This window comes from Rhinolophus ferrumequinum, chromosome 2 (genome assembly GCF_004115265.2).
Source record: "Rhinolophus ferrumequinum isolate MPI-CBG mRhiFer1 chromosome 2, mRhiFer1_v1.p, whole genome shotgun sequence".
NCBI classification, from domain to species: Eukaryota; Metazoa; Chordata; class Mammalia; order Chiroptera; family Rhinolophidae; genus Rhinolophus; species Rhinolophus ferrumequinum.
In genome coordinates, this window is record NC_046285.1 from 84,186,940 (window position 1) to 84,205,317 (window position 18,378).

General features: G+C 42.6%; 1 protein-coding gene across 2 annotated transcripts in view; it reads right to left on the reverse strand.

Moving 5' to 3' along the window:
* The window catches only part of ARHGEF26 (Rho guanine nucleotide exchange factor 26), a 117,499-nt gene continuing 99,121 nt past the window's right edge, over positions 1-18,378 (reverse strand). For both annotated transcript variants that reach the window (XM_033131354.1, XM_033131363.1), the window contains exons 12-15: positions 14,250-14,459; positions 2,660-2,727; positions 1,249-1,353; positions 1-760 (exon numbers count right to left, since the gene is read on the reverse strand). In XM_033131354.1, coding sequence (XP_032987245.1) covers positions 618-760; positions 1,249-1,353; positions 2,660-2,727; positions 14,250-14,459 — 526 coding nt within the window. In that variant the 3' untranslated portion in view covers positions 1-617. The remainder of the gene's footprint in view (positions 761-1,248; positions 1,354-2,659; positions 2,728-14,249; positions 14,460-18,378) is intronic.

The window sequence follows — 18,378 nt, forward strand, 5'->3', positions numbered from 1 at the left end:
TTTTTTTTTTAATTAAGGCTCCTTCCCTTCTGTTGAGGAAAGAGGTGGCAAAGATTCAAGTGACCATTTCCCTTTCTTGGGAAGAGGTTTAGAAAAACTTAGCTCATCAGTTCCTTTTCAAATCAACATAGCATTATAATCAGATCTATAATACAAGAGGCAGAAAAATATTTATAAAACTGGGCATTCCTTAAAGATACAAAACCTTGCTAATACTAGGAGAACCGTACACAGGAGATGTTTAAAGAGGGATAGTACGTTCTTGGTTAAGTGAGGATAGGAAAAATCAGGCTACAGCATCTTACATGCTTTTTTTTATGTCAGACATGGTGCAGCTAGAAGGAGCTGAGGCCGCCGGATCCCTGAGGTGGACGGCTCAGCTATGCTGTTTGCCTGGAGGTTTGCAAGAGGCTTGTGGAACACAAACTGAGCTTTGTGAACTAACTATCCAGCAGCTGTTCTCCTGAGAGAACATAACTACCTGGCAAGCTTAAAGGCAAACGTTTTCATTCTTTTAATTCAATAGGCTGTGTTAAAATTAACAAAACCAGCCCAGAACCAACCAGCCCACCATGATGTAGTGCAAATCGCGCAGTAACAAAAGGCCATCAGAGAGGCTACACATTGGTCTCCAGTCCTAGCAAACGTCCCATTCTCTCCACATTCTTATCAATTGTAGCTTGACAGGTTATCTCCTTGGCACATTCCATAGGAAACCAGCCCCTCTCTCCATCTCGCAGTCTTTCCCCTTCATACCAGCCTGCAAAGAAAAACAGAATCCTCATGAAGCATTTGGATGAGTCTTGACCACGCTCGGCTCCGGGGAGGATATTGGCTACCACAGATAATGAAAGGTGAGGAGAGAGGTGGAACAGAGGGCAAGGTTTCAAGGGAGAATGAGTGACATACCAGAGACAGAACATGATCAGAGGCCCTGAAGTGAGGCAGCCGAGAGAGTGCATGAGCCTGGCTGAGCTGTGGAAGGAAGAACCTCTGGAAATGAGAACTAGGTCACTGCGGGAGCTGAGAAGGGAGGCTTTTCATGGTTCCTTTTGAATAACAAACCATGTGACTGTATCCCTATTCAAAAACATGTAAAAGCAATAAAGTGTAGATAGCGGAAAGGCACGTGCATAAGAAAACCGAAGGGATGTGGAAAATGAACATTAATAACAAAAAGGAGACTTCTCGGTTCTTCACACCCTGAATGCTAGACCGCCAGTGTCCCGTAAGAACACTTCCACTCACCATCACTGACACGTTGATAAATGAGGACCACGTCTGCCACCTGCAGGGAGAGTTCATCTGGCTGCTTGGCAGTAAATGATCTAATGATTTCCACCTGGGTTAGTGCTGCGGAGGAAAGAGGACATACTGAGCTTCCAGTAGCAAACGAAAAACAAAACAGGTACAAATCAATAGTCTACATTTACTCAGTCTTTCTGTGTAATTCAGGGCCAGCATTGATCCAAACAAGTCAGGCTTCTATCAAGGAGCAGAAAATCTTTTCCAAGAACTCTCTTACTTGGCTAAGAGCTTTAGAATTTTAGCAGCTCAGAATCGAAAGGCCTTTTATAATGTATGGACTCCCTCAATAATAGCCTGGAGAAGGAGTCATTAGTTATGTCACATCATGAAGCAGAAAACAGCCATTGTGCATTGGGGAAACCAAGGCAAGACAGAATAGGTAATGTGCCAAGGGCATGCAACTGGTGATAAAATCCGTAATATATCCAGTTCTCCAGGCTCTCATCCGGGATTCTGCCCCAACCCATCAGAAGCAGCACGTGGAGACTGCCGAAGAAGCTTAGAAATAAAGAGATCTGTAACCAAAAGTTAGGAAACATTTCAGGATTTCCCCAAAATGCTAACTCATAATAAAACAATTAACTTTGGGGATTTGGTAATGACTGATGTGACTTCATAAAACTTGATCCTCGGGAACTTTCACACCAATTACTTTAGCTTTGGCTCTAAGCTGAAAGCTATGATTTTTGCTCTAGCTAGGATAAGCAGTTTTGCTGCCCTAATTCTTTGAATTTGACCTTCCAGCTAGAATCAGCCAGAGAAGCATATCATCAAAGTTAAGGAGCCAATAATACCATGATACCACCCTGTACCACACCAGCTCCTAGCTCTCTAGAAGAATGAAATACATATTTTGTTACTATTATCACTTTAATAAAAAAAAAAGGTCAAAGGGAGTGATTATATTCTTTAAAGTTAAAAATGCATTTCAGCTTCGATTCAGTCAGTATGGAGAAGGCTTACACATGCAGCTAATGACCATGAATGTGCACCAGAGCTTTACAGTTCAAGCAGGGCTTTCAATGTATATTATTAACTTCATCCTCACAATAACCCTGTGTTGTACATGTAATGATGCACCTGACTTGCAGATTAAACAGGCTCAAGAAGGATATGCAACAATTCACCGTGTGTATACAACAAAGAACTGCACCTGGAATTTGAATTCAGACCCCTTGACTTCCAAAGCAGGGCTCACCCAATTCTGATGTAGGGTGGCAGGAGGGAAATCTTGAGGGAAACTTATAACGCAGGGAGGAATGTGGGATAACCATTAAGACGGCAGCGACCAGCAGAGGGCAGAACCCCTCCACGTTCCACCTTCCAGAGCAGACAGCTCCGACATACTTACAGGTTCGGTCCGGGGGCAGCTTCCCGCTGCTGTGTCCCAGCGCGGTTATCCAGCGGGCTCGATCACTCCTAAACACAGAGGGCATATCCGGTTGAGAGATTCAAGGTGTTAGACACAGCATGAAGCATGTTCTACAATGAAAAGCCATTTCCAAAACACAGGGAAGACATTCTCTATAGGGGTATGGGGCTGGCCTTCAAAACAAGGGTAAGAGTTTAAAAATGATAATCTGGGAAATCGAAAATAGGCCAAAAACTAGTCATTGTCAAAAAATACAGAATATGGCTAGTTATTCAGTGGAACTTCTTACATGACAGTTTAACATTTAATAAAGAGCTGATTACACTAACACATTGTAATCTCCAAAAGATGTTTAGTACACTTAGAATCTAATGTTTAACATTTCAAAAAATTAAATTTTATTTTAAAAATCTTCATCAGTCTCTCTCCACTCCCTCTCTTTCCACTCCCCACCCCCAAACTATTTTGGAAAAGATGAGAAACTTGACATATTTAAAGTTGTTTTGTTCCCCACACAACTAATATTGCCAAATATGAGCCTTATTGAAATAGAAATTCTTTGACCTTTTTTAGACTGTTCTCAAATGCTTAAAATGGTTTAATGAGTACAGCCAAAAATAATTCTTTAAGGAAAAAAAAGAAGGCATTTTATACAATAAGAAGCTATAGTTACATGGAACAAAGTAATAACTAAAGGATCAAAAGTTTCAGATAAGCAAGCACTACTCCATAATAAAATCACCTTCAGTTCTGACTTGGAAAAGTCAAATATTAGGATTGCAATTAAGTGAACCACACACACATCCATGCATACTTTGAGCTAGCTTAAGAAGCATTTATTAAACCCATATTACCTGGCAGATACAAGCACTTGACATCCATCATTTCATGTAATTCTCTCCAAAGCCCGTGAGAAGAATGAGAATACTACACAGAATTCCCGACATCTGCCATTCTAACCAACTTTTATTAGGTCCCTCTCCCTTCTTACGAAGGGATGCTTTTATGCCCAGGACTTGAACGCTTTTCTCCCTAAGAGCCTGCACCTAAAAGATGCTTCCCACTGTCACCTCACCATCACCCCCACATATCTCTATCCTTCCATGCAAACAGAGCAGACTTGTTACGGCGCTGGAACATGTCATGCTGTCCCACACCCTTTCCTCTTTGCTCGTCACACTCTCAAATATGACCTTCCCTCTGTTTTTACTGAGCTAGGCCCACTCATCATCACTGTTTCAAAATGTTCAACTGAAGAACATACTTAAAACACAGCACTGATCTTAACGTGTATACAGCTCTGTGAGTGTTTACTTAGGTATATCCAGGTATACACGCTGCCGGGTCAAGGGTTTCCCTTTTGCCAAGAGGTTCGCTTTTGTCGCTTTCCAATCAATCACCTCCCACAAAGGTAGCTACTGTTGGCATTTCCATCACCATAGACTAGTTTTGCCTATCCCGTCCTGATAGTGGAATCCTATAGTGTGTCCACTTTTGTATCTGGCTTCTTTGGTTCAACACATCCACTCCACACTGAAAACACAAGCCTCACCTCCTCCAGGTGCTTCCTGATGCGTGAACCCACACTTCTGTCCCATCCCACTCTGACACACCTGTTCCCACACACCGCTCTGCACAGCGCTTTCACACTCTGAGCCAACAGTCAGCCTCATGGAGGCAGGCATCTTGTACCGTTTCCCCGAAAATAAGACCCAGCCGGACAATCAGCTCTAATGCATCTTTTGGAGCAAAAATAAGACCTGGTATTGTATTATATTAATATATATTATACATTATATTATAATATTATATTATTTATATATTATATTATTTATATATTATATTATATTATATTATATTATATTATATTATATTATATTATATTATACCCGGTCTTATAGTAAAATAAAACGGGGTCTTATATTAATTTTTGCTCCAAAAGACACATAGAGCTGATTGTCCGGCTAGGTCTTATTTTCGGGGAAACACGGTATCTGTAAGGTTCACTGCATTATCGCCACTGTCTCTTACCAGGACATCACTCCCAAGAAGGCAAGAATTGGGTCTTGTTCTTAACACTTATGGAGCACTGATGTGCCAGGTGTGGTACTTTTTTTTCTATTTTGCAAGTATCATCTAATCCAATCTTTTCAACAATCGGGGAAGAAGACAGTACCATAATTATTCCATTTTTCCAGAGGACAAAGCTGAAGTCTGGAGTGTTAAGTGCCTACTCACAGTAAAACAGCCAAGTGGTGCAGTCAGTATAGAAGGCCTAGAGGTGATGTCCCCTAGCAGGTGCTTACAAAATAATGAGGGAAGGCAGGAGGCGTGGACACTGCAGTGTGCAGAAAAACAGGCTTCTTTTTCAAAGAATGAGGCTGGGCCTGGGCACGCTGGCGTGTCAAGGAGCAATACGCACAACTTACATAGGAATTGATGATACTGTCTTGCCTTTAAAAACTTTGGCTCTGCCTAATACAGAACAACAAAAGGCGTTAGGATGGTTTTAGCAGGAACAAGTAAAGCGCAACTTCCTTTAAAATAATCCCAAGCAAATACGCAAATATTTGATAGCATCTCTTTGTTGGGTAAGATCTATTTTTTTTAACTCAGGCTCAACTGGAATTTGCCAAGTATAAAGGCAACTGAAAACGAAAAATCATCTTACGGATGGAAGAGCTTTTCCCCAAGAGAAATCTAAGATGACCCATTTGCGTCTGTCTATACCCAAACAAGTCAGACTCACTCGTCTTTGGCTTCCCATGCCTCTCTCCACAGGCCTCACTGCTGTCTGCAGCCGTTCATTGTAAGATTTCCCCAGCCTGGCCCTTGTCTGGCATCGAGTGGCCAGTTTCAGCGGCAGCCTCACCCTGCAGCCAGTTTCCAGAAGTCCAGATGAAATCTTTCCCTCCTGTGGCATGCTGCCTGGATGCTAATGGCATCCCTTAGACACAGCGGCCCCTCACAGGGACTCCAGAGGACAGAACAAGACACTCCTTGTTGCCCTCGCTGAAAGGAGCCCCTTCTTGAAATGGCTTCAATTGAGTCAGAGGCTGTCAAAGCCGCACGACTTCCCCGGGGGCTTCCAAGAGCCCTGCCAAGGAGCTCCCTCCCGTCAGCAAGCAGAAAGCATTGCCTCTCTAAAGCAGGGAGGAGACTCGATATGAGAAGGCATTCTAAGAACAAGAATAAACCAGGCCACAGACATATCTATTCTTAAACTTAGATATCAAGTCCAGGGCTCACTCCAGACAGCTATGTTCTCCAGGGACGTTATGAAACAATCGACATGAAGTCACAATCCCCCCACACCCAGTTCATAGAATGTTTTTCCCTTTGTCCAAACAAAGCGATAGAATACACAGGGCTGCACTAATGTCGACCCGGGCATATCAACTTCTAAGACTCCACCGGCCACGCCTTTCTTCCGCGTTCACTGAGCACCTGCCTGGGCAGGGGCCCTGTGCGAGTCTGAGGCTGCAAAGTGAGCAAAACAGGATTTCTTGCTCTTCACAGCCCTCAGTGTGAAGGAGCAGACAGAGCAGAAAACAAACACGCCGCATGCGACGTGCTGGGATACAGTGCTCTACACAAAACCCGGGGAGAAAGACTGGGCTGAGAAGAGACTCTTTTAACATAAATATCTTAAAAGCAGTCCTTTCACAACCCCCAAGTTCTCTGTGCATAGCATGAAATGATGCATCGACAGTTCCCTACACAGGACTTACCTGTGGTAAACACCTTGCTCTGCCTCTCATGTAATTAATTAAGCATAGTAGATTTCAACTTAATTGCAGAAGGTCAGAGGTACAGCAAAGCTGGACTCTTCACTGAATAGCAGGTATTGGCTAGAAAAGATAGGTACCTACTGAGGAAGTGGAAAGCGAACTTTGAACAGAGCAGGACGGTGCATGAGAACGGAATGGAGAGCCCACTGAGGACTTCATCACTGACGGAATCTTCCTGATGTTTCAGTAGAAGCCAAGAGACCTCAGCTGCTGTCTAACCTTCCTTGTATCCTTCTTACAATGCCATTTGGTCGCATACCTTTTGTGTTCCTTCTCACAGCCTACAAATTTACCTGTATTCCTTCTGAAACTCCTATACCCATGGCCTTTGGGAAAAAAAGTCTCCCAAGCCTTCACAAGGAGCAGGAATGTGGAGAGGATGTTTGGTTCCTTCTCTCACACATTCAAAGAGATGAGTTCAATAAACTGATCTAGGAAAGAAAGCCCATAAGGTTAAGAAATGTCATCATGAACGCTGTGTGACAAAGCCTGAGAAAGCTGGACACCAGCTCAACTTACCTACTTTACAAAATCTGACCAAAGCAAAATAATTACTATAGCCCACTAAAAGAGTTCTCGAATTGAGACTTTGTGGCATGTAATAAAGGCAAATCAATCATTTCTTATTCATCATATTAAGTAGCTCTTGAGACCTCATCTGGTTCAGAATCCTGGAGTTCACCTAACGTGGGTCAATTATCTGTGGGATTTTCCTGGATAATGAAAGACCCATACCACCACCTGTCCTCCTGTTTTATCGGGGTCAGTGGTGAGGATTCCACAAGGGGAAGTATTCTGACAGGCTCCGTAAAATGTACAAGCCCATTACTGGGCACTGATTCCAGATTGAATGAGGAAAACACACTACAACTTGTAATAAACATATTTTTCCATATAAATTGTCATCTCCATATCGTGGGTTTTTCTTAAAGGATGAAGTAAACGAGTATGTCAGACATACTAGTTACAATTTTATTCCATCCCATTTACTTCCTGCTGGGAATTAAATCATTAACAGAAGCAGGAAGAGCGCAAAAGACTCCCTGCAAACAATGCCCCTTTATCAGGAAGCCCAGGAATCGCTTTGTCTGAATGGCTGACAGGACCAACCACATTCATTAGGCTTGTAGTTCCTTCTGTGAGAGAGAAACTTTGAGAAGAATCTTTGATTACACTTTAAGGTGATTATATCCGATAGCTAAATATAATGGGTGAAGAAAGTTTGCATTCATCACTGGACACGTCCTGATGTCCCATCACTGCATACACTGGACCGAAATGCTATCCAAATTCCACTGTGAATGCGAGATGCCAAGGACGCCACTTGCCGTGGCCTCTGGTCTGTGCCAGCTGCAGCTGTCTGTGCTTCATTTTAATGAAGGCAGACAAAGGGGGCTCTCTGGCTCCCACATTCCTCTTGAAAGACCCGGAGGGAAAAGAAATGACAGTGGTAAAACATTCTTCCTTTGTCCTTTTATATAAAAGGGTAAGCTTTTGTATTTTTCACAGACTACTGTCTCACTAACAGTACAATGACCTAAGATCTTCAACGGGCAAACTGATATAACAGAATATACATGGCTTCAATGTATATTCTTAAAAACACTTTAGCCACATCCTTAATAGCAAACGTTGAAAAACAAGTGGAACTTGGAGAAAACGTGCTCCAGCAGCACAAAAAGGATGGGAAAGATTGACATAGAGTCCGTATTTCCCTACATGTAGCTACTAGTCTACCTTACCTTGGATATGAAAAAGCTAAGTATATTATTAGTTGTAGATCAATTCCAAAACTATTTATTGGGAACTTGCTATGTACGAAGTGAGACGAGGACAAAACCAGAGCTGAGTGTGGGAATTAGTAATAAAACCGTGAGGCATTGACCGGACAGAAGGCCGCTATTGGGTGGGTCAAAAGTAAGCGATACATGGGTTGTTCTACGAAGGTGGTGGGATGGAAACGTGTGGAAAGCTGCGGCAGACTTGTGTGCAGGAAGAACTGGCCGATGATGGATGTGTTCAGACCCAGAAACATCAGAAATGAAACCAAGTCTCAAGACTGAACAATGCGAGCTGGTGTCGACTGTACCATTTGCAGAAATGTGCATGTTAGGGAGGCAGTGGGTAGCAGTGATGACTGGCTTTAGACAGCCTGCACGTCTGAAGGGAAAGCAAAGAGGAGTGGTTAGACGTGGCAGGAAAACTAAGGGAGCACAGGTAACAGGTTGAGACAGAAGTTCAAAAAGGGGTTAGCATGAGAGAGCTGATGGTCAACAACAGCCGAAAGTATTAGAGGTAAAGAAAGAGGAAGACTTGACTGCTGGATGTGGACACTTTGAAGTCACTGCTAATCTTCTGAGGGAGTGACCTCAACAGGGCGGCAGAAGAAGCCATACTGAACATGACTAAGGAGCAACTTGATATACGGTGACAAAAATCCAGAACGTCATCGACTCCTTTCATTCACTGTCACCCCAGCTCATCCAGTCCATGAGTCAGTCCTGTCGTCCCTGCCTCCCAAGTATACTGTTTCCATCTCCTTTCATGTACCACAGCCCAAGCCACCACCAGAATTCCCCATCCTTACTCCAGCGTGGCCCTAACTGTTCTCCCCATGGAAACTTCTGCCTCCACTCCAGTCTTCCAGGGAACTCCTGACTGAGGCTGATAAGGCTCTAGGTCAGTGCTTCTCAAGACATCTGTGGTGAAGAAACGGTCTTCATCATCCAAAGCCACCGTGAACCAAGCATTCGCAGAAATCCAGTAAAAATCAAATCCTGGTAAAACAATCCCATGCTTTGATGCTACACGAAGGTCAAATTACTGTAAGGTTACAACTGCTTCCCTCGTGCCAGGCTGGTAACGGTGTGAAGGCTGAAAGCCCACAGACTAACTACCCTGGGACAGCTCTGCTCTGAAACGCGCTGGCCTCTGCCGGCGTCTGGAACACCCATCGTCTCTGGACCACCACCCTCTCCCTGGTTTATTCACATCTAGCCACAATCACTACGTTCAAGGCCAAGTGTGACGACATCTAACACGTTTCCTTAGGAGTTCTGCACTGGCCGTGCCCTTTGCCTAGAGCATGCTGGCCGTGCAAACTGCTTCTTGTCACTCAGGGCTCAGTTCAAATGTCACCTCAAAGAAGTCCTCCTGCACCATCTAATTGAGAGAACACATCCCCATCCCCAGCACTCGGCATTCCCTCCAGGTCACGTCAACTGGCTTTGTTGTCTTCATGGCACTTATATATACATGTTTTTAATTGGATTGAAAAGCAATCCTTCCCCACTGGCCCAGCTCATTGCAGGCCATGTGCCCAAGCAGACTGGCAAAAGTTCACTGCCATGTACAGTCACTCTCCTTGAGAGGGGGAAGCACACAGGCATAAATGGCTCACTCGAACAGAAGCCCCCAAAGGGCAGGAATGGGGTCTCTGTACTATGCATCGCGGCACTTAGAATAGCACCTGAAAAGGTGCAGGTGCCCAATCAAAAGCACTGAATTAATAGGGAGAAATGAAGGCTGCTCTCTTGAGAAGTTCAGCTGTAACGGGAAGGAGATTCAGGGGTAGGTGGGGTCGGGAGCACTACAGTGGAGGACGGATGGGCGAGACAGAAAACATGAGAAAAATGAAGTAACCAGCGTGGCACACACAGCAAGCACTCGTAATTCCTGGGGACAAGATCGGCACTGAGAGGCTTCCTGGTAGAGGCAAGAGTTAGCATGGGCCCTGAGAAATGGGACACTGGGTAATTCGAGGAAGTCTGATGAGGGCATTCCAGGAAGTGGGGAAATCACAGGCAAAGGAACCAAAAGAGGTAGTTTTAAGTGGAAAATAATTTGGGGGATACAATATCTAGTTGGCATTCTATTATAAAATATTTCAAACCATATGATACCCTAAATTTACCATCTGAGTTTCTACAAACTACTTCCTTTTTAGAGTCTATGGACTTAAAAAAAAAAAAAATCCACATTTTAGTAGTTTCTCACGTTTAATGGCAACTGGTTCCCTAGTTTCCCTTTCAAATCCAGAACGGGGACAACTGAAGCAGCAAGATAGGGGCAGAACTGTCAATCGGCTGGTGGATTCTCAGTAACAAGGTTAAACTTTGTTACTAGGAAAAGAAACACTGGATTCAGAGCGCCAGGGTCTAGTCCCAGCTTTGGCAACAACTCACTTCCTGTGCAACATCAGGTAAATCACCTCACCTTTGTGAGTCTCGTTTTATATCAGAGGGGGAGGGGGGAGGAGTTGGACTAGAGATCTATTATATAATCAAGGTCACCATATTATTGTATTGTCCAAATAAGACACTTTTGAGAGTCAAAGAGGGTAGCACCCTTAATATTGCCAGACCAACAGAGATGATGTCAATCCTGGGGAAACGGGATTTACGATCACCTTACTCAGATGCTCCCTTCAGCTCTGAGGTTTTACCCTTCCCTAGAAACAGCCATGGGGTCCCTTCTTCGTGCTCTGTACCTGGCTCCGTGCCTGCGACATCCCAGATGCTCACCAAGTGTGTGCCCCATTTCCTTTGCGTGAGCTTTTCCACATTCTTTATGTCATCAAAGGGATCGATCTGTTCTTTCACAATGTCACTGTCGCGACTGTGGAATTGTCCTTGTACCAAACAGCTGTACCCGGTCTACTGCTGATTTTATATTTTGCGTATTCCCAGGTGGCCTCTACTAAAAATAGCTTTTCAAAGAAGGTACATATTTAAGTATGAACCCCATTCTTTTTCAAACCAAAGAATGTGCAGCCAAAGGATATACGTAGACTGGTGTGACATTCTGCAATTACTCAAGGCCAGCATGATGGTGAAAACCTTGTTTCCTTAACTAAATTGCTAACGACCCATACTAACCACATATAAAAAACAGAAAACCTACAAAACATATACTTACCCATGCATTTTGCATTCTACATAGACCAAAACTCTGACTGCTCAAAACCAGATAGACCAGTGGTGACCTGCATATTTCCAAACACGGCATCTAACAATTTGCTAGACTTTAAACAGCCAATTGTATGTTAAAGGAAAGTGCATCTTGGCTATATTTTCTTTCAATATCAGTTCTATTTTAGGCCTGGTGTGCTTAAAAGTATTTGCCCAGTTATTTCCTTTTCTCTGTAACTGAGATGGTGGTAGGGGAGAATGAGGGAATCACTCCTTCTGTCCGTACCCAAGGAGACATCTGCCCCCTGCCCCTTATGGAATGTTCTCTCGCTATTAATTAAGGAACTGCAAATATGAGTCATACCCATGGGGTTACGGGTGACATAACTAGACATTCTGAAAACATTTCTAACTGAGGAAATGAACATCCATTAAGCCCATGGCAAGCTTAAAAAGCAGGCGGGTAGAACAAATGCTACCGAGTGTCCCAGGAAAGGATGTTGCCTCAGTGAAGAAAGAACTGGGCATGTTGGCTTAATTCTTACTCTTTTCAAGTAATCTCAGACACAAGTGGTACGGATTACATCAATTATGAATAAGACAGTCAGGAAGAGCTCTGCTGATATGTTGGCAAGGTCTGAATAAGAAGCAAACAATGCTTATAAACACAGAGAAAAGGAAAACACAAAGCAAAACCAACTGCACTTTCACCCTTATGAACTGAAAATGACGAAAGAAAATCTCTAGTTTCTGAGAATTTTCTGGAACATCTGGGCAGCACTAATCTCCAAAGTGTTTGAACTTTTTCATCCTTAAAGTCATAGAAAATCCAAAGCTCAGACATAGCAACTTCTCAACAAGTGGTTTGATCACTTTTAGAGTTTGAAGAAATGCCTTCCTGGGCCCTGGTCTTGGGTGTGTCTCCTGCTGGTGTGTCACCTGCACACACGGGCAAGCACCACACCCACCCAAAGTCCCCTCTCCAGAGGGGCAAACACAGAGGGGCAGGCTTCGGAATGTGTCAGGGCTTCTCAGCAGTTTCATGGGAAGAACTCTGGGATCTTGAGGGAAAGGCATTGCTTTGTCTTATAAACAAACACGTAGGATGAAGCTCCTTTTTTTCTTCATCCCCTCTGTTAACTCTCAGGTTCCTTTGGAATACTCTATTTTGGCTGTTTTCAACCCTCAAATAGCTTTGCATTAACCTATCCTTCCTTGTTTTCTCCAGCTTTTGAAAAGTTATTTCTAGTGCCAAGGGATATAAAGTTTCTTAACGTTTTATATGAAGCCTTTTAACTTTAACCCCCACCCCCCTTTTGTTAATATATGTCTCTAATGATCCAGGAACACTGTTAGAATACTCTTAAAAAGTAGAGATATTGGTTGGGTTTACTTTCACTAAGATTTTATAGTCTCCGGATGGTTATTCACCAGCTGCTGATCCATTTTAATTACACCATGTGGGAACCTTGGAGGTCATGGGTGGGAGATGTGCCCAGGGACGGCAGAGGAGAAAGAATTAGGTAACCTCTGATTTCCTTCCGCTGACCCATTTCCTCACCCAACATAATACCTGCCTGTAATAATGGTTCTAAGAGCAGGTTTCCAGTGTCCAAACAAATAAATTGGTCAAGTGTATCTAACTGGACCAAATCACAATGCTGGACGTGAAAATTCTGCCCCCTTCCTTTCATCCAGCGTTAGGATGGAATGCACACTAACAGCTCGCAGAACTGCAGGCACAAACAGGATGACTCTTTAGCCTCTGCCTAAACTCTGGATGGGAAAGAGGATTTGTCAGCACGTTTCTCCAAACTGAGTATCTCTTTGGACACAAATCACTGAGCTTTTTGCTGTCTGCTTGAAAGGCAGGTGATGGAGAAATTACCTCAGTTCCATTATCTAAGAACACTTACGGCCTAGCCTCAAACTACCAATTAAGTCATATTACTAGGGCTCACGCATCATATCTTTTATCAACGATTAAAATAAAATAATTGTCAAGCCACACTCTGAATATAAAATTACATCACCTAAAAGACAGTAGTCCCCCCTTATCTGCAGTTTCGCTTTCTGTGGTTTCACTTACCTGTGCTCAACAGAAGTCTGAAAATATTAAACAGAAAATGCCAAAACTAAACAATGCATAAATTTTAAATTGCTCACTATTCTGAGGAGCGTAAAGTAATCTCACCCAGTTCCACCGGTCCCACCCTGGATGTGAATCATCCCTTTCACGTCCAGTAACTATCATCAGAAAGTCAATGTCTCAATGCCACATCAGTCACCTTCTTTCATCTCATTATACAGGCACTGTATCATCTCACAGGTCACAAGAAAAAGGATGAATGCAGTACATTAAGATATTTTGAGAGAAAGAGAGAGACCCCATTCACATAATTTTAATGACGGTATACTGTTATGACTGTTCTATTTGATCATTAGTTATTGTTGTTACTCTCTTATTGTGCCTAATTTGTAAATTAAACTTTATCATAGGTATGTATGTATAGGAAAAAACATAGCATATATAGGGTTTGGTACTATCCGTGGTTGCAGGATAGTATCCACTGGGGGTCTTGAAACATATCCCACTTGGATAAGGGGGAACTGCTGTACAATGCACCGTGCATCAGGATTCATGGAGACAAAACTAATATCCATCTCTCAAGACACTGAAAGGATCACAATGAAAAGCTGAGATCTATATAAAGCAGCTAGACCCAGGGCTTGGCACATAATAGGTATTCAACAAAAAACAGTGAACAGCTACTATGTACTGTTTCTACGGAGTCTGTAGACCGAGGGCAATTAGGTATGGAAGCCTGATACCAGGTACTCTGAGACCCTCTCCCTGTACATACTTACTGTGTCTCAGCCCCCAGCAGCATTTCCACTTTCTCGTTCGCATGGTTACTAAGCACCGTCAGCCTAAAGAGGTGACTGGCAGAGCTCTGTCGTGAATAAAGCATCGTGGAGCTGTTCTTCCCTGGAGAAGAAGTGACCTCTTCATTGTCACAAGACTCCACCAATAGCTGATCTCTTAAGGAATAATCATTGACGTTGTAACTTTCTTCACTATAAAGAAAGAGGAAAAGAACATGTCAATAATTCAGTGGATAAGACTGTGACATCGTCACTTTTCAAGTCACAGTTTGAGGGGTGATGGCAGGGGAGAGAGGGGAGCACAAGGAAAGAATGATTTATTTTAAAGTATGAACTGGAATCTGGAATTATAGCTACTGATCATGAATCAATATAACCCCCCAAATTAAACCTATTCATTACTATTTTTCTGTGATATACTAAATTGTATAAAAGCAATGTTTAAAAAAATAAGTGAGACACGCATGCATCATGGTAATGCTCAAATAAGGGCACATGCTCCCAGTCTTGCCTCCATCTGCAGAAGGAGGCGGGAATCCCAAACGTACCCATGCTCTGGGTAACAAGGCCTTGCTCCCAGCCTCCAAACCTCCAGGCACAGCAGGGAAGAAGAGCCCCTGAGGTCTGCTTGCTTCTGGCTGGACGCCCAACCCATCCTTCTCTTCAATGCGCACAGCCTTACCACCTGCTTCAGAGACCACAAGGACTAATCCCTCTTCCCCTGCTTATGCCCAAGACGCCCAGTTTTCATCATTACCCTGGACTCTCCTCCCCTAGCACTGTGAACAGAACTAATCAAGTCCCACCTCCCTGAGCTCCTCGCTGGTTCCTGAACCCCTTCCACTGTGTCCTCTGGAAATGCCCATCATTTAGGGCATAGGAGACTTTAGGGCAAACTCTCCTAAGTCCCTAGCCTCTTCTCTACACCCTCCCTTTACCTTCTTGCCTTAACAGAAACTTGGCTCTCCCTCGAGAACGCTGCCTCACCTGAAGGCTCTCTGCCTGCTTGCTTCTCATCGCTGCTTCCTGACAATGACCACTTCCTCCCCCCAAAATGCTCAGCTCTGAAGCTCATGCCATCAGTCTCCATCCCCTAATCACGGTCATTTCCAGGTCCAGGGATCACTTCTTATCCTCCCTCATGACTCAGTTGGTGGCTCACTGTCTCTCCCCAACACTACTTCTTTCTTAATTTCTATGTAGCAGATGCTTCCATTACCCTGGCCTCTCGGCTCCTTGATGTCCCCTTCTCTAACGATCTTGTCCTCTGCCTACTTCAGCCACCCCTCCATCATCATACCACAGACCTTGTGATCACCATCAACCACAACATCTCTGTAACCCCAATGTCAATAACCACTCTCTAACCAGCACCGTCTGTCTCTCCAACTCACCTCTTCTAATCAACCCCAATAAATCTTTTTTTTTTAATTTATTGGGGTGACAATTGTTAGTAAAATTACATAGATTTCAGGTGTACAATTCTGTAATACATCATCTATAAATCCCATTGTGTGTTCACCACCCAGAGTCAGTTCTCCTTCCATCACCATATATTTTATTCCCCTTACCCTCATCTCCCACCCGCCTTACCATCTGGTAACCACTAAACTATTGTCTGTGTCTATGACTTTTTGTTCCTTCATTTATTTGTCTTGTTCTTTTGTTGTTTTCAGTTTTATATACCACATATCAGTGAAATCATATGGTTCTCTGCTTTTTCTGTCTGACTTATTTCGCTTAGCATTATACTCTCAAGATCCATCCATGTTGTCACAAATGTTCCTATATCATCTTTTCTTACCGCCGAATAGTATTCCATTGTGTATATATACCACAACTTCTTTATCCATTCATCTATCGAAGGACATTTTGGTTGTTTCCATATGTTGGCCACCGTAAACAAAGCTGCAATGAACATTGGAGCACACATGTCTTTATGTATAAATGTTTTCAGATTTTTTTGGGTAGATACCCAGGAGAGGGATTGCTGGGTCATATGGTAATTCTATTCGTAATTTTTTGAGGAACCTCCACACTGCCTTCCATAACGAAACCCCAATAAATCTTTGTCCCACCACCGCCTACAAGACATTGACACTACCACCTTTCCGCCATCCTTAAACCCTTCATGTCCACTCATTCATGCTTATTCAATTATCCAGCTTGGATTTCTTGGTACTCGGGTATAATCACGCCTTGCATACACACTCATCTCCTTAAAAAACCCCAGCCCTGTTTCAATACATCTTTCCCTCTATTGTGAATCTGGACCCTTGCAGCTGAACATGGGAGAGCTCAGTAAATAACTCTTGAATAAATAGATGACTGTGCAATAAATCAGAATATATTTTAGGAACAATATCAGATAACTACTTTAATGATAAACACACATGTATGAACTAAAGGGACCTAAAAGAAATGAATAACCCTGTGCCCAGTCAACTATACTAGGAATTTCAGAATAGGCCATTTTGCTCAAGATTTCTTAGAATTTCTTTCATTATGTGGTGGACATCTGCCTGTCAACCACTCCCCTTGTAACTCTCCTTGAAAAACTTGATGATCTTTTCTAAAATTTAGTTTGATAGAGTCTCCCCTTGAAAAAAAAAAGCAAATACATTTATCATATATAAAAGCAAAAACTACCTTATGATCCCAGCCTTTTGTTGCTAGAGTCATAATCTATATTTATTGAAAGTTCACATGGCACGACCATTTCAAAAGACTCCTGAAACTGCCTACAGACCAGCACAGCCACACTGAGGATATATAAAGTATTTCTCATATCAAAATGAGGCTTATCAAAGCTCACAAGATTTTTATAGAAAGAGGAAGCAGGATAATAGGCTTTATAAACAAATAAGGTTATCTTTTTAAAAGACCATGTTTACCAGAAACAAAGCAGTCAGTTTTTGGCAGTGCAGAAAAAGTTTTTGATGTTTTTCTAGGTATCTCACATAGGGATTTGATAGCCCAGGACTCAAGGTAAAACAAACAAACAAACAAACAAACAACAGCAAAAATAAACAAAAGCAAAACCTCAACAACGTCAAAAACAAGAGAAAAAACAGTCCTCTCTCTGCACTTCTTGTTACTCTTGGTCCAATTCACAAGTTCAAAAAGACGACCTGTTAGTCAAAGACACCCATTTCCGGTGAAAAATAACTGTGCTTCAGAAAGAAAACCCCAAGTACCCTAATGCTGTGCACATGAGGTGGTTGTGTAGTGCTCTGAACAATGACACTGCATAGGCAGTCCCATATTTCCAAAGAAACAAAAGGCAAAGAAATGTTATGCTATAAAGCCATCACTCAAGATGACTCAAGTTCCAAAACATCTTCAGCATGAAGTGGTTTCACCCAGTACAATTCCAGACTAGGCATTCACAGGAAACTAAATGTAAACTAATATAAATAAACTACTGACGTCTCTTTTTTCCTCTTAATTTTCAGAGTTCACATTTTCCCCAGTGTCTGTCTAAATGTAAACAGTACCAGCTATTGTGTTTCATCCATGCTTTGAATCTTTGTCTTTAGGGGTTATTAGAGACGAAAGAAGCAGATAAATTAATAGCATGTTTTTAACTGTTCTCCTAAGTGGTAACAACTACTACGCCAGTAAGAGCGAGCGTGACCGTTGAGCCAGCGTATGCCAGGTTGGATGATAAACTGCAGCCACCTCATTCATCGCTATGTGAGTTCACCTCCAGGTGTTCATTCCTACACATCTGTACATCCGTCTCATTGAATAGGCCTGAATAAGGAATTTTCCGACTGTTTCGATTTCTGAATCCAAAAATAGGATGCAGGAAATCTGTCTGCCTTTTCTTAAAAAAACAGATTCAATAGCAGTCATCCAGTATCATTATTTTATCTAGACCTGTAAACTTCATCACGTAATAAATAACGTATACAACTTCTTCACTACTCTTAATGAATTTAATATTAACAAACTTAATTTAGCTCTAGTAAATTATTTATTCTTGTCCACTATTATTCAAACCCAATAAAACAAAAACTAAAAAGTAGCTCACTCTTGCTAGCCTGGTCATTGTTCTTCCTCTCTCACACACATACACATTTAGACAATCTCATAAAGTAAAGGTTCA